Consider the following 21985-nt stretch of genomic DNA (forward strand, 5'->3'; position numbering starts at 1 on the left):
TAATTAGAAAAGACAATATAAATGGATTAATATTCCACCCTGGAGCTGCTAGTGGCTTGGGCACTAGAAGACAGAGATGCTTTCTTGGCATAAAAACAAAGGTTTTGTCATCTGTGTGGAAAGAGACTATGTTGATAGGCTTATTTTGCATTAATGTGGTAATCTAATTGTTTATCCATTTATATAATGGTTAAACATAAAGGCAAACTCATCCACCCATTTTCTTGAATTGGCCAAAACATCAATAAAGAGAAGGTGTTCCATTTCACTCCTAATCCTCTTCACTGATTTTTGACATGGATGAGATGTATTCAGAAATGCAATGATTAGTGGACATTGTAGCAAATGCAGAAGGTCATTAGACTTGCCATCTTGTAATCTCCTTGTAACCTGCAGTGTTTGGTTTGGGGTGCTCTCGGAGTGCCACCTTCTTTCCCTATAATCTGGCAGAGTTGACACTAACGTCACAAGGCAGAGGTGAGACACACCATTTGAAGCAGGGAATGACCTTCAGGTCTAATGCAAGTCATCCACACTGTCCCTCACTATCTTAGAAGCAGACCCACTGGTAGCGCCATGAGTCCTTCCACCCCTATCAAAGCTGACATCACAGGTAACCACTGGGGAAACCATCTTATGCACAACTTCTGGAACAAAATTAGCTCAGCTTACTCTACACTCCCAAACACCACTGTGTCTCCTGCTTTGTCATCTCTTATTGAAATGACTGATGCCAGCTCAAGCTGAACTCTCCCAGCTTCTTCCCTTTCCGCTTCAATATCTTAGCTACATGACCCCTTTCTTCTCCTTTTCCTTCTGATCTCTTTCTTCTCCTTTCCCTTCATCCTGGGGGATGCACATCTCTCCTTCTGGAACTCACCTCAGTAAGAGGCCCTTGGTTCCACCCTAACTTTCTGCCCATTCTAGAATTCCCTCCACCCTGCCTGTTGCTGATGAGGAAACCTAGTCCTGGGTATTGGTCAAAATCGCAGTGGTGCAACACATGTGAAATTTACATGGAATTCCTTCCCTATGAGTCACTTTGCACTGGCAAGAAAGCTAATGGGGGTGACTGGTTAAGTAACTTGCCAGACAATTAGTTCTCTGCATGTCACTGGACATGAACACACATCCAAAGTCCTTGCATCATCAGGACACTGACAAGAACCACTGGAATCAGAAGCATCTCTGTGGGTACAACGATGGTGACAGTGTGAAGGAGAAGAGAGAAAAACCCCATCCAGAGCCAACACATAAGTGACTTTAGCTCCTGGACTCAATTCCTACAAAATAGATTGGGACTGGATCATCTCTAAGGCTTCCAAGAGCCGACTCACTGGAAAAGACCCTGATGCTGGGAAAGATTGAGGGCAGGAGGCGAAGGGGACAAGAGAGGATGAGATGGTCGGATGGCATCACCGACTCAATGGACATGAGTTTGAGCAAACTCCAGGAGATGGACTTAGGAAAGGACAGGAAAGCCTGGCATGCTGCAGTCCACGGGGTCGCAAAGAGTCGGACACAACTGAGCAACTGAACAACAAATCTCTAAGGCTTCTCACAGTTCTGAGTCTATCAAGTCTTTGAAATAAATTCCATAGCATCTAAGAGAGGAGCTCTGTGTGTTGCTTCACTGGACCCAAAAGTGGATGCCCGCTTCCCCTCTCACTTGAGCTCTTTTAGACCCTGAGCTTTCTTTAAAGGAAATAGACTCTTTCCCAGGAACAAATGGAGGGACTTTTGTCAAAGTCCTGCCCAGCCACGCTGAGGCTTTTTGTCCAAGAAGCACTGCTTGTGGGGTCATACTATCAGGAGGTGTGGTTTTTGGAGTTGGAATATTAATTGTTTCAAAGGCAGAACTCCTTTTGGAGGGAGTGAATGTTCTATTTTGGAAGGGGATGACAGAGAATATTCAAACCTTTGTTTTTAGGCCTGTGAACAGGCATCTCTTCCCTAATCCACCCCACCGCCTTTTAGCGAGAGGATTGCCTTAATGCCAGCGGTTGCCAAGCTTATCTCCAGAAGAAGAGCGAGGCAGGCAGCAGGTTGGTGGCGTTGCCATTACCTGTGATGTCTTTAGGGGTCTCTGTGCCTCCAGCCCTTTCTGGAGTCATGGATGAATGCACACAGGCCACTAAGTTTCCTACTATGTCATGAAGTGAGGTAAAATTCTCTAGGTTGAAAACATGCATATTGAGCGGTTCACTTGCTATTTCTTTTAAGGCTCCTTCATCTGCATCCTCAACTCCAATTGCAAACACGTTAACATCAGCAGACTTAAGTTCCGCTGAGGGTAGAGCAAAGCCGTCCTCCGAGTGTCCATGGGTTAGCACTACGATAACCTGAGGGACTCCGTCACTGGCCCGGCTTCCAGCAGCCTCAGTGAGGTGGTTCTGCATTATGTACGCTAATCCTTTTCCAGTCTGATTGCTGCCCCCAATATAAGACATGTTGGAAACATGGGAGAGGACTTCTTGTTTAGAACGATACGTATTGAACAGGAACTCGGTATGTGGGTTGCCGTTGAACTGGACCAGAGCAAAACGGAAATCATTGTCTCCCACTGCTAAAGATTCTATAACATCATATAGAAACTCTCGAACAAGTTGGAAATGTTCCTTGCCAATGCTCCAAGAGGAATCCACTAGAAATATTATATCGGCAGCGGCACCATTTTTGACATCTTTAAAAGAAGACATTGGTTTAGATGTTTCTCTTGTTCAAGAAATGACCTCCCATCAGTGCAAAGCCTTCCTCAGCTCACTCAGTTTCTAAGTTGCTGTGACTGAATAATTTATGTGCCACGTGTGAGGCAGGTGGGGACACTGACTTACCTGAGACACGGGGAGCTGGACACATGGACTCAGCAGCTGCTGGTGCCCAGTCACTGGCCCAAGTTCCATATACAATGACTGCCACACAGGAACCAGTAGCGGGTTCCAGAATGGGGACAAACATTCCCTGGGGTGTCCTTTACCTCTAGATGATTCTTTGTGGCAGTTTGAACCCCAAGACCCACCTGATCAGACAGGAAGGATATCCTACTCCAGATAACCAAACATCACCTTAGAAGCTCATTCTTCAGTCTGGGGCCTTGGCAAAATGGAATACTGAAACATACTACTGTTTTACCTGAACTAGTCTCCCATGCTTTGGGTAATTTGCAAAAGTAAATGTCATGAATACATCTTAAGTGAAGAAGACTTGTATAACTGTAGCAAAGGGCAAAGGCTTGTTTTTTTTTTTGTTTGTTTGTCTCTTTGTTGAGACTCCCTAGCAGGAAGAAAGGTACCTTAACTCGATACGACATTTCAGAGCCATCTAAGCCCTCTGAGACGCTGAACAGTATTCACCCCTTTCAAAGATGAATCCAGGTCTCTCTCAAAAGTAGGAGCAGGAGGCTCCAGGTTCCAGGCTGTGAGTGGCTAGGGAGTGCCCTCCTGTCCTGGGCCAGGCTGGCTGGGCACAGCAGACTCCTGGACTCTACTTACCTGGGGCTGACCTGATGCCCCAACCCATGTTCCCCTGGCATTGGGGTGGTCCTCACCTCCCTGCTAAGAACTACCAGATCTGGAGGAAGAACCCCTTCAAGACAAGGAGAGGGACCCAAGTCAAACCTTCCAAGCTTGTAATACATACACCATTTCTCATTTTTCCAGAACTCTGCAAGTTCTTAATAAGATTAGGTAGGATCTATTTTTACACAGTTTCAGGAAACTGACTTTTTTAAAGATTTGATGATTCTAAATAAAAAATGTCTTTCTGTGTCCAGAGTGAGAAAGACCTGTATTTATTTTTGTATTTTTTTTTCAGAGAACATAATTTTTACTCTTAATCATTGTCTTCTCTGGGATTTATGTGCTGAGACACTAACCAGTGCCAGAAATGTGGAAAAGCTCTTCCGATGGCAAAATATTTTCGATACAAACTTTCTGCTCACACCCAATGTAAAAACAAACCACTTGCAACCCACCACCAAGACAACAAACCCAAGTTTCAGTTTGAAAAAAAAAGTCTCTCCCTCACACCTGGATAAAGAGGAGCTGAGAAAGTCTGTAAAATAAATGAACACCCTGAATCAATGGCTTGGCTCTCTCTTCAAAGCCTATCTAAGCTCTCTCTCCAGCTCATGATGTCTGAGATCTAAAACAGAGAACACTGTCCCTCTTAATAAAATGAAGAGGTGATTCTGGGTCTTACCTGGCTGTTGTTGACCATGAGTAAAGGAGAAGCCTGAGAAAAAGAGGCAAAGAATGGCCACTAAGGGCAAATGCCGATGTTTCCTCATTTTGATTGTGTCTAAGCACCACGTGAGAACCTACGAGAGAAAACAGGGGAGATGAGAGCCATCAGGTTTTGACTCTCCGGTTACTAACGAGTGAATCAAGGATTTATCCCTTGGATGAAAAATAGTTTCAGCTAAACAGAGACACGGAGTCTCTGAATCTAGTGACTGTAGGACTTTGGCCATAGCTAAGAAACCGCAGTTCAACCTTTTTTCTCTCAAGGCAGATAACAATAGCATATCATGAAGCATATGGCACAATGACAAAGGGTGGGGAGGAAGGGCACCCAGAGGCACAAAGGGGAGGCGGCTGATGCCCGGCCTGTCAGGCACGTCTACAGGACTCCCACCGGGAAGCTCCACTTCGTGGAGAGAACGGGCTTTGTTCACATCCCAGTGTGTGCAAAAACACCACAGCAGCTGGGACCATTTTGAATCTTGCCTTTATTCTCCGTTACTATTTACCACTTTTCCTCCAACAAAAACCTGCTGTGTGCCCAGTTCCAGTTGCAGAGTGGAGCATGTCCAGAGATACTGAATTAGCAAGACCGAAGCCAGTCCTGAGGGCTGACAGCCTCGTAGTGTGGTCTCCCTGCAAACTTGACATCCAGCCAGCCAGGGTCATGTCTGGATAGGCCCACTAGCTGGTGGCACGCTCCCTTTTCCCTTCAAGCAAACACCACCTTCCTCCCACCCCACACCTCACAGCATCCCCACCCACAACACACCTTCAAGTCAGCCTCATCACCCTCCAATCTCCAGTGAGCTCAGCTCGAGGGTCTCGGCTTTTCCTAATGACCCTCCAAGGAACAGGCCTAGGTCTTCTCCATTTAGGTCCCCTTGCAAGACATCACCTCTTTTCTCTTCCCCTTGATCCAAGGCTCTGGTTTCCCCTGACTCTTTCTTAGGTTATGGATATCTGACCTGTGCAGTCTCACAGGACCCCATGCTTGGTATAATGGTTTGGTGTTGCTTAAAAGTCTTGATAACTTCAGGGCAAAGACCCTTCATGTTCACTTTGCACCGAGCCCACAGATTCCGGAGCTGGTCCTTGCTGCATCTGCACATGTGAGTCAATGACTCTTCTTACCCCTACCCAGACTTGTCAGGGGTTCCCTGGTCAGAGGCTTGCATAGCGGCATTAGAGAGGAGGAGTGTGCCAGTCAAAATTATTGGTTATTTTTTTCATTCATTCAAGTAGATATAACCCAACCAAACCAACAATGCCTATAAAAGAGTTTGGGATAGACAGGTACGCATGGCTATACTTGAAATGAACAACCAACCAATAAGGACCCACTGCACAGCACAGGGAACCCTGCCCAATGCCATGCAGCAGCCTGGAGGGGAGGGGAGCCTAGGATAGTCTCTTCGACAAATGATGCTGGGAAAACTGTATACCCACATGCAAAAAAAAAAGGAACCTGGATCCTTACCTCACACCACTTATAAAGAACTAACTCAAAGTGGATTAAAAGTCTAAATGTAAGACCTGAGACTATTAAACTTTTAGAAGAAAATATAGGAGAAAAGTCTTCATACCATTGGATTTGGTAATGATTTTTTCCGTATGTTACCACAAGCACAGACAACAAGAGCAAGGACAGACACATGGTACTGTATTATTGCTGTCTAGTCACCGAATCATGTCTGGCTCTTTGCAGTCCCTGGACTGGAGCCCACCAGGCTCCTCTGTCCATCAGATTTCCCAGGCAAGACTACTGGAGTGGGTTGCCATTTCCTTCTCCAGGGGATCTTTGTGACCTAGGATCAAACCCACATTTCCTACATTGCAGGTGATTCTTAACCACTGAGCCTCCAGGAAAGCCCAAATGAGAGAAGACCAGATGGTACTTTATCAAACTTTAAAGCTTGTACACAGCAAAGGAAACAATCAACAGAGAGAATAGGCAACCTACAGAATGGGAGAAAATGTCTGCAAACCATATAACTGATAAGGGGTTCACATCAAGAATATATAAAGAGCACCCACAACTTTATAATGACAACAACAAACTCTGATTTAAAAATAAAGGACTTGAATAGACATTTCTCCAAAGAAGGCATACAAATGGCCAATAAGAATATGAAAGAATACTCAGCATCAGAGAAATGAAAATCAAAACCACGGTGAGATATTATCTCACACTCATTGAGATGGCCACTATCAAAAAGATAGTAAGTGTTGATGAGAATGTAAAAATACTGGAACTCTTAGGCACCGTTAGTGTGAATGTAAAATGTTGCAGCCACTATAGAAAATTATATGGAGTTTCCTCAAAAAGTTAAAAGTACAGTTACCATATAACCCATCAGTCCTACTTTTGAGCATGTATCCAAACTAACTGAAAATAAGATTTTGAAGAGATATGTTCACACCCAAGTTTAACGCAGCGTTATTTACAATAGCCAGCAGATGGAAACAGCCATGCGTGCGTACTCAGTCATATTTCACTCCTTGAGATCCCCTGGTCTGTAGCCCGCCAGGCTCAAAGGAGTTTCCAGGCAAGAGTTTCCAGGCAGGAGTTTCCCAGGCAAGAATAGTGGAAATGGTTGCCATTTCCTCCTCCAGGGATCTTCCCAACCCAGGAATCGCACCTACATCTCTTGCATCTCCTGCAGTGGCCAGTGGATTCTTTACCACTGTGCCACCTGGTCACAGGGTAGAAATAACATAAAATAAATGCCCATCAGTAGATGAATGGATAGAGAAAATGTGGCATGTATATATAAAGAAATATTATTCAGCCTTAAATAAAAGGAAAAAGTTTTGTCACACGCTACAACATGAGTGAACTTTGAGGACATTATGCCGACTGAAACGAGTCAACCACCAAGAGATTCCACTGGCGTGGGGTATCTGAAATAGGCAAGCTATGAGAAATAGAGAATGGAATGATGGTTACTAGAGGGTGGGAGAGGGGAATGGGGAATTATTGTCCAGTGGGTAAAGAGTTTCAGTTTGGCAAGATGAAAAAGTTCTAGACATCAGTTGTAAACAAGATACATATAGATAACACAAATATACTGTTCACTTAAAAAGAAGATTGCAAAATTCACATCATGAATGTTTTACTACAATTCCTAAAAAAACAGGAGAAGTTACCTGTGGTTTTTAAAAACTATGGGTAATTCTGTACACCTAACAGAGTTTTGCCAAGAGAACACACTGGTCATAGCAAACACCCTCTTCCAACAACACAAGAGAAGACTCTACACATGGACATCACCAGATGGCCAATACTGAAATCAGGCTGATTATATTCTTTGCAGGCAAAGATGAAGAAGCTCTATATAGTCAGCAAAAACAAGACTGGGAGCTGACTTTGGCTCAGATCATGAATACCTTAATGCCAAATTCAGACTTAAATTGAAGAAAGTAGGGAAAACCACTAGACTATTCAGGTATGACCTAAATCAAACCCCTTATGATTGTACAGTGGAAGTGACAAACAGATTCAAGGGATCAGATTGATAGAAAGAGTGCCTGAAGAACTATGGATGGAAGTTCGTGACATTGTACCGGAGGTGGTGATCAACACCATCCCCAAGAAAAGAAATGCAAAAAGGCAAAATGGTTGATTGTCTGAGGAGGCCTTACAAATAACTTGAGAAAAGAAGAGAAGCTAAAGGCAAAAGAGAAAAGGAAAGATATACCCATTTGAGTGCTGAGTTCCAAAGAATAGCAAGGAGAGATAAGAAAGCCTTTCTCAGTGATCAATGCAAAGAAATACAGGAAAATAACAGAATGTAAAAGACTAAAGATCTCTTCAAGAAAATTAGAGATACCAAGGGAACACTTCATGCAAAGATGGGCTCAATAAAGGGCAGAAATGGTCTGGACCTAACAGAAGCAGAAGATATTAAGAAGAGGTGGCAAGAATACACAGAAGAACTGTACAAAAAAGATCTTCATGACCCAGATAACCACAATGGTGTGATCACTCACCTAGAGCCAGACATCCTGGAATGAGAAGTCAAGTGGGCCTTAGAAAGCATCACTGCAAACAAAGTTAGTGGAGGTGATGGAATTCCAGTTGAGCTATTTCAAATCCTAAAAGAGGATGCTGTGAAAGTGCTGCACTCAATATGCCAGCAAATTTGGAAAACTCAGCAGTGGCCACAGGACTGGAAAAGGTCAGTTTTCATTCCAATCCCAAAGAAAGGCAATGCCGAAGAATGTTCAAACTACCACACAATTGCACTCATCTCACGTGCTAGCAAAGTAATGTTCAAAATCCTCCAAGTCAGGCTTCAACAGTAAGTGAACCATGAACTTCCAGATGTTCAAGCTGGATTTAGAAAAGGCAGAGGAACCAAAGATCAAATTGCCAACATCTGTTGGATCATCGAAAAAGCAAGAGAGTTGCAAAAAAAACATCTGCTTTATTGACTATGCCAAAGCCTTTGACTGTGTGGATCACAACAAACTTTGGAAAATTGTTAGAGATGGGAATACCAGAACACCTGGCCTGTCTCCTGAGAAATCTGTATGCAGGTCAAGAAGCAACAGAACCGGACATGGAACAATAGACTCGTTCCAAATAGGGAAAGGAGTACGTCAAGGCTGTATATTGTCACCCTGCTTATTTAACTTATATGCAGAGTACATCATGAGAAATGCTGGGCTGCAATAAACATATGCAGATGACACCACCCTTATGGCAGGAAGTGAAGAACTAAAGAGCCTCTTGATGAAAGTGAAAGAGGACAGTGAAAAAGCTGGCTTAAAACTCAACATTCAGAAAACTAAAATCATGGTATCCGGTCCCATCAGTTCATGGCAAATAGATGGGGAAATAATGGAAGCAGTGAGAGACTTTATTTGGGGGGACTCCAAAATCACTGCGGATGGTGACTTCAGACATGAAATTTAAAGACACTTGCTCCTTGGAAGAAAAGCTATGACCAACTTAGACAACATATTAAAAAGCAACGACATTGCCAACAAAGGTCTGTCTAGTCAAAGCTATGGTTTTTCCAGTAGTCATGTATGGATGTGAGAGTTGGACCATAAAGAAGGCTGAGTGCCAAAGAATTGATGCTTTTGATCTGTGGTGTTGGAGAAGACTCTTGAGAGTCCCTTGGACTGCAAGGAGATCCAACCAGTCCATCCTAAAGGAAATTAGTCCTGAATATTCATTGGAAGGACTGATGCTGAAACTGAGACTCCAATACTTTGGCCACCTGATGCGAAGAACCAACTCGTTTGAAAAGACCCTGATTCTGGGAAAGATTGAAGGCGGGAGGAGAAGGGGACAACAGAAGATGAGATGGTTGGATGGCATCACCAACTCGATGGACATGCATTTGAGTAAACTCCGGGAGTTGGTGATAGACAGGGAAGCCTGGCATGCTGCAGTCCATGGGGTCACAGAGAGTCGGACAGGACTGAGTGACTGAACAGAAGTGTACACCTATAACGTAGCCATCAATTTAACAGGATGCTAATAACGTGGCATCTCCTTTCTGAGATGTGACAGTCTTTAAGGTGGGCCTCCCTGGTGGCTCAGTGATAAACAGTGCACCTGCCAATGCACGAGATGGGCATTCAGTCCCTGGATCGGGAGGACCCCCTAGAGAAGGAAATGGCAGCCCGTTCCAGGATTCTCACCTGGGAAATCCCACGGACAAAGGAATCTGGTGGGCTACAGTCCACGGGATCACAAGAGTCAGACACAACTTAGCGACCAAACCACCACCACCAATCTTTAAGAACTAAGTTTTCTCTAAAATAAGAAAACAATACAACTACACATCTTTTTAAAGCATATGTACGTGCCCGTAACATCTCCTTGGCACTAGAAAACAATCGGAAAGGAAGAGAAAACGAAGTGTTTGCCAGCAAAATGTTACGGTTTGGGGAAGAGGACTTGAATCTCAGGAAAGTGAAAAAGAATCTGATACAAACACTGAGACCTGGAACAAAAGTTATTTCTGTCCCAACTGTTAACAGTGTCATCAGAGCTATGAAATCCACTCCACCTAAGGCCTAGGCTTTTGCACCTGCTTGATCTTCCTGACTTGACTTCCCTCTTGCCGGGGACATGCATGGGCTGGGTGATTCCGTTCATGGTTGTCCACTATATACATAATTCAGGAATCCCACTGCCCCTCACTGCTGATGAAGACATGCTAAGGATGGTCTCAGGTTCTCCTGTTTCATTCTAGAGCAATGGAACTAATGACAGCAGAGGCAAGTCTGTCTGGCTAGAGACGTGGCCTTGGCAGGGTACTGGTGTCTAGATGGACCTCATAGCAAGACAACACAGCGGGCGAAGGAGAGCAAAGAGCCCTTGCTGAGGCTGTCACCCAAGGCTGTGGATGAAGCGGGCGCAGCCTTGTGGTTTTTCAGGCCCAGAGGGAGGAGCTGGGGGCCAGCTGGGGGCCCCGGGCCAGTCCAGCCTGCCAAACTGGTGGAATGGAAAAAGACTGAACCATAAACAAGAGAATGGATTCCAAGTCCTGCAGTTGCTTTGGATGTCCTGGGAAGTTGACCAAAAGTATCACCTGTGATAAGACACATTTACCCTGTGATTCAGATTCTAGGAGCTTGAAGACACAATGCCAGTGACTAATACAAAACCTCCCGGCAATACAACTGTTTTTTTTTTTTTTTTTTTTGAAATGTATTAACAGTGAGAAGAAAAGGTTGTTCTGAAGATGATCAAAAGGCCAGTCATCAAGAGAACATATTTCTTTCCACAGTGAAGTGACAGCCAGTGGGGATAATGGAACATTCCAGCAACACAGCCCAGTCCTCTTGGCTGGAAATAGTTGACACGTGTTAGACAGGAATCTGTGTGATATAGGAAGGGATTTCCCCAGCATCCGGAGCTTTTGTTCCACAGGGTCCCCAAGCTGTAATCAAGTCCTGCTCGGGGCTCAGGGCAATCCCCACAGGCATGTGTAGAAACCCCCGTGGCTGGCTGCTCTGCTTTCTTCACTATGGATGACCCACCAAGCCACTGTCCCAGCACTGCCCCAGTGTTCTCTACCCTGGGAATCTTCCAGACCTTTCCACCTGGCCATACCTTTCTTTCTCAAACTCTGCTCGACCTATTCCTGAGTTTGTCTTTAGAAAAAAAAAAAAAAAACACATACAGTATTTGTAGTCTTTGTAGGTTTTCTCAGTTGAGGATATACACTTTAGAGCAATGTAAAAGTACATCGTACATATGCTACTCCTGCTCTTTCCCTTAAAATTGAACGGCAGGTTTCTTTATCAGCAGTAATCATCCTACTAGAAAACTATTTTATGGGAAAATTGACCACCTACATTATTTACATTTTACTGGATTCTTTCTAGAAATATAGCCTGTGCCTTTGAAGACAACTTGTAATATTCTAATAGGTCAAGAAACTTTTTTTTTTAATATGGATCCACAGATTTCAAAGGATTTGTCAACCTCCCACAAATGTATACAACATCATACCTGTGTCTATGGGGGTCTCTGGGGACAGGGTCCATGTTCACCTGTGATTCTAGCCACATCTCTTCTAACTGCCCCCTGAAGTTTAAGCACCACTGCTTCAAGAAAAAAGATCTGATGCAACTCTTCTGGGAGGTCCAGTTCAAGATGCAGGATTTTAAGTAGTATTTTTGTTTTGGAACGAAGGCATGAAAATAGTATAGGACCTCACTGCAAAGCACTGGACAATGTAATCCATGAAGAAAACAGGATATGAGACGAGACCTGTTCAGCCACTGCTGGGTGTGGGATGGGGCCAGCTTCAGGCGACTCGGTAGACAGTCTTGACAGAGAGCATAGGTGAATTGGGCATTGAGTGGTTTTTGCTGGTTTTTGCTTATTTTTAGCATCCCTACCTTTATCTTAGGCTCCCCTTGTGGCTCAGCTGGTAAAGAATCCATCTGCAATACAGGAGACCTGGGTTTGATCCCTGGGTTGGGAAGGTCCCCTGGAGAAGGGAAAGGCCACCCACTCCGGTATTCTGGCCTGGAGAATTCCATGGACCTATATCTTACAGCAGGATCAGATCCAACTTCATGGAACCCGTGTATTCTGCCATATCTTAAACACTGGGTGGGGTCTCTATTGACAAATTCTAAAATAATTGTCCAGTCTGATTTGTTGTTTAGTTGCTAAATCATGTGCAACTCTCTGAGACCCCTTGGACTATATGTAGCCTGCCAGGCTCTTCTGCCCATGGGATTATCCCAGCGAGAATACTGGAGTGGGTTGCCATTTTCTTCCCCAGGGAATCTTCCCAGGGATTGAATCCACATCTCCTGCACTGGCAGGCAGATTATTACCACTGAGCCACCAGGGAATCTTCTGAGGCATTAATTACTACTTATTCTCTAGGGAAAATGCGCTTTAAATTGATTGAAAAATATATGTAAAGATTTTTATTTCAGAGATCTTAATCTCTAGTAGAGGAGACTTCTAAATGAAGCGCTTCTCACTGGGACACAAAGAAATGAAAAATATATACGGTGTGGTGCAATTGCCTCCCCTAAAATCTACCCAGATGTTGAAGAAAGGGAAAGAGAGGGGAAGACACGAGAGGGAGGCGAGGAGAGGGCAGCGGGGAGATGCTCTTCCAGCCCTGACAGCAAGACAGAAGATCTGGATGCCGGACGGTAAGGATTCCAGGCTCCACGGATGATTAATGAGCTCACATGTTGGGCTGAGCTGAATTCCCAGGTGGGAAGAATGCCCTCAGCTCCCCCACATTTGTCTTGCTGCAGTGCTTGGGAGCCAGTCATGTGGCTCAAGCATGCCCAGCCCAGCTGCTGAAGATTTGTGCATGGTTTTGTTTGCAGCTAAATCTCTCCTATTGTTTATCATGTCTTGGCATCCCACTTTTTACAACTGAAGTTCTTGGCAACCAGTCTTGGAGACTTTTTTCTTTCATTTAGATTATTAAAAGATGTCAAACATCATCTCCGCAAATGATCACCCAGCTTGTCCATTTTAATCAGGAGGAACAAGGCAGCCACTCCCTGCCCTTCACTGTCCTCCTCTAACTCTCCCTCCCACGCCCAAGAAACAGAGACAAGAGGGCACAAGTCTTATTGGCTAAGCCCCTGTCTCAGCAGTGGGATCCCGTGCCCTCCTCCCACAGCCCCATGGCCGTGTTTTCCTTCATTTTATAGCTGGGAAACTGAACCCAGGTGAGACTAAGTGTTTTGTCCACTGCCACTTAAAAACAAGATTGAACCAGAATCCTAAGGAAGGTTTGCGTTTCCAAAGCCCAAAGGTAGGAAATGCTAAGAGGCTGTGCCAGACTTGGCCCCAGTCTCAAGGAAACTTCCCATGTCTTTTCTTTGGTGGGGGTGGGGGGTGTGGGGGCGGCAACAGACCTAATTTCTTTGGTGGTGACAAACCACAGATTCTGTATCAACAGGATTCATTTGTCTGCTGCTGTTCTTTCAAATATGAAAAAGGTCAGAATTGGCTGCCTAAGACCCTTGGGTTGGATGGGGTGTTATGCAGCTTTGTGTCAGATTCTATGTCCTAAAGGCAATAGATCCAATCATAGGACTTCATTCCATTCTTATCTTTCTATTGAGCATTAGTAAGTCTTTTTTTTTTTTTTAAACTGGTCTCATTCTAAAAAGAATTTGAGATGCCTTTTTCCTTTTCATAGCTGTCGACTTGAAACTTAAAAAGACACCTCTCATTATGAAGATTACTCTCCATGGCCCTTCAACTCAAAATTGCATTCAGAGTCCAATGACATTCCCAAGCTATTTTGCAATTTCATGAGATTAATTTTCATTAAGTCTACTCAAAAGCTTTTTCATTTTCCATGTCTGGAAATCTTTTTTAAGAAAGAGACACACACATGCACACAAGGAAATCATTTTCCAACAGAGATTTAAATGTATCCAGAGCTCCCATTTTGAAGTCATTTATTTAGCCTTCTCCAAGCACTGCTTTTTAAAACCAGGCTGGTCCTCCTATCAAGTTCTAGCACTCTGTTAATCCTGACTGTCCCGTTTTACGTGGGAGCTGCAGAAATAGTGGAAGACCGCAGCCAGAGAGCCCTGCCGTCTGCTATGAGATGAAAAGTCACATTTCTCTTAACCCCAGGGGCCTCCGGCTTGCAGCACCCTATTCTCTCTCTCTTTCTCTTGTCCTTCTCCTCTTTCTTCTCTTTATTCTCTGAATCTTGGGGAAAATTCTTGTCCCAGAGAGGAAGCTAAAAGAGGGTTTATTAGATCCTCCAGTTAGGGAGGGAGGACATGGGAATTTAACCTATTACTGCTACTGAAAGAGCTTTGGGGGAACCTTCTAAAGCAAGCAATTTGGAACAACTGTAAGAAGACCCCCTCCAAAGAAATGCATCAGAAGCTTCTTTTTTACCATTTATTTTACACTTTGAATCTCGCATTTCCATTCCATGAAATTGTGCTACAGAAGAAAATATTAGCCATGCATTCACATCTGTAAGCGATCATCTCCTTGACCCAGGCTCTGAAGGTGTGTCCTGTGATAGCAAAACTTAACTCTTCTGATCTTGAGTGTCAGCCTGGGCTCACTGCCACTTACTGGTGTCCTTTTCAGACACTGAATATCAGATTCAAGACCTCTGGATCTTCCTGGTAATGTCATGTAAAACAATGTCTGTTCATGTCTTAGCCACTGTAAACAGTGCTGCTATGAACACTGGGGTACATGTATCTTTTCAATTTAGAGTTTTTGTCTTTTCCAGATATACACCAGGAATGGAATCACTGGATCATACAGTAGACCTATTTTTAGTTTTTTAAGGAAATTCCATGCTGTTCTCCATAGTGGCTGCACCAGTTTATATTCCCAACAGTGTAAGAGGCTTCCCCTTTCTCCACACCCTCTCCAGCATTTATTATCTGTAGACTTTTAGTGTCCATCGACAGATAAATGGATAAAGATGTGGTATATATGCCCAATGGAATATTACTCGGTTATAAAAAAGAATGAAATCGTGTCATCTGCAGCAACATGAATAGACCTGAAGACTATCATATTAAGTGAAGTAAGTCAGGCAGAGAAAGAGGAATAACATGTGATATCACTTATATGTGGAATCTTAAAAAATGATACAAATGGACTTATTTACAAAAACCGACTCACAGACATAGAAAACAAACATGGTTACCAAGGGAGAGAAGCGTAAATTAGGAGCTTTAAGATGAACAGATACACACCACTATACATAACATAGATAAACAGGAAGGACTTACTGCATAGCACGGGGGACTGTTTTAGTAGGAAATGGCAACCCACTCCAGTATTCCTGCCTGGAAGATCCCTTGGACAGGGGAGCCAGGTGGGCTACAGTCTACCGGGTTGCTCTAAGAGTCAGACAGGACTGAGTGTCTGAGCATGCAGGCACAGGGAACTATACTCAATATTTTGTAGTGACATAATGGAAAATAATCTGAAAAAGAACATGTATGTATAACTGAATCACTTTGCTGTATACTTGAAACACAACATGTAAATCAACAGTATACTTCAATTTTTAAGTGCTTGTTTAAAAAAAAAAAAAGTCTGTTCAGCAGCTCGTACATTGGAATAGAGCAATCTGGAAAGGAAAGATGGAACTGTGCCCTCACAGGTAACCTCCTCCCAGAACAAAAGCTCCTGAGGCTCTGCCAAGCACCGTCTGGGGCCACCTTCCTTTTCCCCATAAAGGCACCTTGAAGAACCTCCAGATTAACCACCCAGATATTCGGAAATTTATTTAAAGACATATTGCTGGTCCAAGATAATAAACACGAAGCAGAAAGTTCCACGCTTGCTGTGGTTGGAAAAACTAGATACCACGATGCACACGTAAATAACTTTCTACCCTTTTTCTTGCTAGTGACAAGCATTAGGCAGAGACTAGTTCAGATTTAACGTAAGGGAAGATAATGCCTTAGAAGATGCTTCAAAAGGAATTGCAGGAACGTCCTGTTCCATCCCTGCCACGTGACACACGGTGCTGTCGGCTCCAGGGCAGATGCCAGGATGTCCTCCCTGCCTGCCCTGGCCAGGGACTAGGGGCCTCTGGCCTCTCCAAACCATGGGGTTCCGTCATAGAACTGTTCAAACAAAGCGGCTAAAATGTCCTCAGATGGTAAAGGAATCTTAACCATTTTTGTTTGTTTTCTAATTTGATTCATGTTCAAGTCCAGATAATTATTTTAAATAGTTCATTTTAATTACGTAGCTGATAAAATATCACCGTGGATTTAGTACAATAGCTTGGAAAAAATCTCCTGCGTTCCCGGCTCAGTCAGTAAAGGTCAGTCCCTCTCTCCCAGGTGCCCCAGCTTTACGTGTAGAGTGAGGCTGACTCCCGATGCTCTAACCAGCAGTGGTCCTGCGGCTGCTTTCCCATTGTCGCCCTAGGCTCTGACTGCTGGTGGCTTTCCTTCTGCCCCCTTGAGAAACAGAGAGCCCACCAAGTGCTGGTTGGGGGGTGTCTGTGGGCTTAGCTGAGCTGGCTCTGGGCTGCTGAATCAACTGATGAGGATTGCAGAAGAGAAAGCCCGCTTCCTGGAATGGCTTCTCTTGAGACCTGAGTCATCTCCAGCTGCTGTTCAGTTCTGCATTTGAAATTAAATCAGTTCACAAGCTCTCCCTTCCAGTGGCCAATGCTCGATGCCCGGGGTCCGTGAAAACCGAAGGTATGGGCTGAACCAGGGGGGCTGGACAGAAGCACTTCTTTCAGACCTTTCCCTAGCCACACCTACCTTGCAGATGTTTCTCTGTACTTCATGAAACATTTTAAAATTCAGGAGAACACCAGGATCACACTATGTGAAACGCAGCCAGGCCCCAATGAAAGACTAACAGCCTTCGGGAGAGGGCTTGGAAGAACTTTTCATACTTGTCCTATTTTTCTGCTTTTTTCTTTTCTTTCCAGATTTTTTTTTTTTTTTGAAGCAACAATTACCTCTCTGCTAAATAAAATATGATACTCTATAAAAGATTGGTCGATGGCCAAAAAAAGCACCTTTCTTCTCGTGATACTCCAAAATGTACTCCTGAAGATATGTTCTCTCTTTATATTCCTGGTCCTCAACGCCCACCTGTGAGAGCACACTGGCACGTCCAGGAAATGCTGATTCTGCTTTGGGACCCAGATTGGGAAGATGCCCTAGAGAAGTGAATGGCAACCCATTTCAGTATTCTGGCCTGAAGAATCCCACAGACAGAGGAGCCTAGCAGGCTGCAACCAATGGGGTCGCAAACAGTCGGACACAACTGAGTAACTAATGCTCTTGGGACCTCAGACAAGCAATTCACCCCTCTGGGTTCCATTTCTTCATCTGAGGTGTCAAGGGTGTGGGCAGAACATCCACCAAGGTAGTAATTTGGGGATATTTCAAGTAGCCAAACGGAAGTCAATAGCCTGCCAAGTCAATAATTTGCCCTAAGGCGAGGGCAGGGCCAGAGTCTTAGTCATTTTTGTCCCCTCCTCCCACACCAGAGCTCCCCGCCCTGGAGCACAATGGGGTTTATTAAGCTTAAAGGAATATGAGACACATGGGCCAAAGTTTGGGAGTTACTGGGTTAGTTCCGTCTTAACATCCCTTCTATTTCTAAAATTCAGAAATCCTACCCGGATACAGCAGACTGGGTTCTGAAAAACCGTCGTGTTAATTTAAACTCTTTCTTAGTAGATACCAGTAACATGCTTCCTCTAAAAGTTCTTACTTGGTTAACGCCCTTGCATGAAGGTACTTTAGAATACGGCCTGCTTCACCGCAAGCAGCCCTTCACCTCAAAAGAAAATAGTGAAATCCTAACCGTACATTTACTTCAGATATTAGTCACATTTTTTAAAAACTAGGTATTGAAACAGTCTCTAGGTGGGTCCCAACGTGACCCAACGAGCTCTGCTGAGACCTAACTCAACAGATTGTCTGTGACCCCCGCCCCAGACTCCCTGCACCGCGCAGGGCTCAGGGGGATGCGTCGCCCTCTAGAGGACAGAAAGCAGAATGCACGTTCAGGAAAAGCTTTCCCAGGAGGAAGACACTAATTCACCTTTTCACGTTCTTCCCGAAACAGACCAATGAGGCCAGAAGGTATTCAAATTACGTGTTCAAAAATTAACGAATTCCCCAGAAGAACTCTTCTTTGTAAATCGGGGTGCTGCGGGTGCTCCCTGAATTTCAGATGGTCATCACCCCTGGCTCAGAGGGGACAAACGGTGGTTTTTTTCTTAACATCTCCCTGATGTTTGGAAAGAGAGAATCCATATCTAGAAAAGTGGATGAAGACAGCCCAAGACTGTCTGAAGAAGCAGGAACTTTTTTAAGCTTCCCTGCTTGAAAACCTGCATCAATTTTGAGCGTTCCTTTCCTTAGTGAGAGCTGCTAATGGGATTTTTTTTAAATGCCAGCTCCTCGGGTCTTCAGCTATTTACATAGCAGTGGTGTGGGTGTTACAGCCTGCTGTCCACAGCAAAGACATTGTGAAAAATTCGTTCCTGTAGGTTTTGGTGGAAAGGCTGCTGGGACAGAAAGTCCCCTTCAGATGGGAACCCGCCCAAGATTCTTCCCCAAGAGATAACCGATCCCCGGGTTCTTCCAAAAAGGAAACTGACAAGGACTACTTTTCAAGTGAAACATTTGCCTAAAGTGATTAGCATGCGGGCAAGACAGCCTCCTGCGAATTCAGGACCTCCCAGTGGATTTTAAATCCTAAATGTGGAATTTCACATAAAACTGGAAAATGACAAAGATCGCTTTAACCAGTTGAGCAGGGCCTGGATGAAGCCTCCAGGGCGAAACTCTGCTAACTTTCAAAAGGCAGGAGGTCTGATTTCAAGCTGGCTTTAAAATCAAAGTCAGATGGGGAGCCTCCTTGGAGCCACAAACCCACCATCAATTGTCCATTGAATAGAGGGGTTTCTTTCTACTTTGTCATCAGTGATGTATTAGGTTCTAAGGTACAAAATCACAGATGGCACTTATGATGAGCGAATGAAAAGCAGCAAATCCTCAACACTTTGAAAATGAAGGGAGGTGCAGAAATAAGAACAATTCCTATTCAGAAAGATGCTTACCTGGCATCAAAAGCATCCTTAAGACCCCCAGTTTGGATATTCACCATATATCTCACCCCCTAAGGGCCACAAGCATGGTGAGGTGGGGCACACACCCTCCCAAGTGCTGGAAGAGCCTGGGGCCAAGGGCTAACATTCTAGAGGCTTCCCCAGCCACCTCCCAGGAAGGTGGGGGTGGCCACACCCTCCATTTCCCCCATTGGAAAAAGAAGAGCCACCCTCACCACCCTGTGATGAGACTCTTCCCCAAGTCTCCTCTCCACCCAAGATCTTCTTAATGATTTTCTCACTGCCGTGAGTGGAGAAAGAAAAAAAAAAAAAATACACCTTCTGGCAATGGAAAACCCTTGCCTCAACAAAGAAGAGCTCGAGACCACGTGATCATTCCTACATCTTGAATTCCTACAAACACCCCTCACCTTCCCACCCCTCTGCCTTCACCCTCAGCAAAGTCCACGCAGGAACGGAGCAGAATGCAGGTCCCATCCCTCTGGGCCCCATCCCCAGAGGTGGCTGAATGAGGGAAGCCAGCTCAGCTGCTCTGGCTGCAAACCCAGGTCTGTTCTGGGGACCAGCTCTCTCGGCACTCCCTTCCCTGTTGGCTGGGAGAACCCTGGGGAGCATACACCAGTTCCCCCATCACTTTTCATAGAACATGGCAGGAGGGCATTCTCTTCTGGGAGGGCAGAATCAAATGGCACGTTTCAAATCGCGATGCAAGCTAGTTCCGGGGCCTCCACGGTTGGGCCGTCTGCCTCCCTGAAATGGTAAAGACTGGACTGCCCTCTGAGCCGCCTACTGGTGCCAAGGCCTCTGCAAGTAACTGAGCATCTCAGAGCCCGGGAGCATCTTTAAAGCCAGGGAGCACACCTCAGTGCTCCCCACCAAGTGTCTCTTCCTTTCTCTTTAGCCCAGCTAAAGAGCTCAGGGGTTCCAATAGCATCCAACAACCAGCTGGTTTTCAATAACATTTTGCTTAGGAACCAAAAAAAAAAAAAAAACCAACCTGATTTTAAAGTCATTTCTGTTCAGTTTTTTGAAGTTACCGAGATGGGGGATCCCTGAGTGAGAACTGTCTCTCCCTTTGGGTTTCGAGCACCCTTGCAGCTGTGGGACCCAGTGATGCTCGTGCAGAGTTAGCTGTGTTCAGCAAGAGAAGGAGCTGGCAAGGGCCAGCTCCTCCGAGTCCCCACTGGGTGGAGGACACTCCCCTACATCTAGAACAGTTTGTTCTTGGGGTCCAGACCAGCCTCTCAACTCACTCCTCGGGCTGGCTGTGAAATGCCAATCTCTGTTTACAGCCCCCAGGACTCCGCTGGGCCCTCCCAGGGAGCCCACCGCACACAGTAGCCCCTGACACAGGTCCCCAGAGCAGACTCGTGACTATCAGGGAACACTTTCCATCCTGGGCGAAAGGACCGGGCCCCACCCTCCCAGCCGGGGAACAAGCCCCAGGGCCTCCGGGCTTGGCACGCGCCGCACATCTGGGCAATGCAGGCCGGCTCGTGGCCCCAAGGGCCCTGCCTTATCCACCGGGCCTGCTGCCCAAACACCAAATTCCTTCTCCTCCTCTGACCCTGGCAGCTCCTTTAGGCAACCCCAGAGGGGACCAAGGCACCAGCAGTGACTTCAGATTCCTGAAAAGATGGAGCCCTGATGGTGAGAGCTGAGGAGCCTCCACCTGCCCCTTGCCTGGACAGCAAGTCACCCCCGTCTCCCGGTGGGCGACAAAGGCGCTCAACCAGCCACCCCCACCGGCCACCTCGGAGAGAGTCTCCCCAAAGTGGCTCTGGGATCCCTGCACAGGCACTTCTGCAAACAAAGCCGATTCTCAGATTCCAGCTGAGCTTTCGAAGGAGGAGGCAATGTCAAATAAAATAAACCGTGAGCCCAAAAAGCAGAGAAGGATGGACAGGACAGACCGCACTGCAGGACTCGGGAGCTCCAGCCCTCAGCCCCGCCAGGGGAGACCCAGGTGGCACACACGGAGAAAGAAAAAATCAGGCGGAGCTTCCAGAGACCACAGCTCCTACTAAAAAGGGACTCTCAGGGCACAAACCTGAGAGCCATCGAGACGCGGTCAGCGGGGTTTGAAGCCTTTCCCTCTGGCCACAAACCCGAAACCGGGGGAACAGGGGCAAAGGGGCACTTACCCTGAGCAAACCTGGAGAAGCCTGCGTCCCTGGGCTTCGATATTCAATTATGTGCGATTCTGACGCATGGTCTTCCCCCACGGGCTGCGTCTCCTTTCCCTTCTGCAGGAGAGGGGGGACCCCGGGCAGGGAGAGGGGACCCTGGGCGGGCGGAAAGCTGCTCTCGTGGTCTTCGCAGGAGGCTGGCGCGCGGGAGAACTGAGCGGCCTTTGGTGGAGGACTGAGCTGCAAACTGGACGGGGTCCAGGGATACTGTCAAGGCTCCCTCCAGCTCCTCCTCCTCCCTACTCCGCCCCCTCCACTCCCCCTCCCCAGCGGGCCTGCCCCAACACTGTAAATGAAAACCAGACTCCTGCTCTGTCGCTTCTGGCCTGGACCACGAGCTGATGTCACCTCGGAAGGCTGTCTTCACCCCACGAGCCCAGAGCTGGACGCCTGCAAACCCCAACTCTTGAAAAAAAAAATCCACCCCTTCTACTCATCACCTTTGGGGCTGGGCCCCCGGCGGCCACAAGGAGAATGAATTCTG

General features: G+C 45.8%; 1 protein-coding gene across 10 annotated transcripts in view; it reads right to left on the reverse strand.

The window, feature by feature from the left end:
- The window catches only part of COL6A3 (collagen type VI alpha 3 chain), a 91036-nt gene extending 69296 nt beyond the window's left edge, over window positions 1–21740 (reverse strand). For 4 of the 10 annotated variants that reach the window (XM_040231838.1, XM_040231836.1, XM_040231835.1 and 1 more), the window contains exons 1-3: window positions 21457–21739; window positions 4201–4318; window positions 2066–2683 (exon numbers count right to left, since the gene is read on the reverse strand). In XM_040231838.1, the coding sequence (XP_040087772.1) occupies window positions 2066–2683; window positions 4201–4288 (706 nt within the window). In that variant the 5' untranslated portion in view covers window positions 4289–4318; window positions 21457–21739. Of the gene's footprint in view, window positions 1–2065; window positions 2684–4200; window positions 4319–21456 lie in introns of all 10 variants that reach the window. The other 6 variants (XM_040231837.1, XM_040231839.1, XM_040231840.1 and 3 more) reach the window with 6 other exon arrangements.
- Window positions 21741–21985: the final 245 nt, after the last annotated feature.

The sequence above is a fragment of the Oryx dammah genome, unplaced genomic scaffold (genome assembly GCF_014754425.2).
Source record: "Oryx dammah isolate SB20612 unplaced genomic scaffold, SCBI_Odam_1.1 HiC_scaffold_28, whole genome shotgun sequence".
NCBI lineage: Eukaryota > Metazoa > Chordata > Mammalia > Artiodactyla > Bovidae > Oryx > Oryx dammah.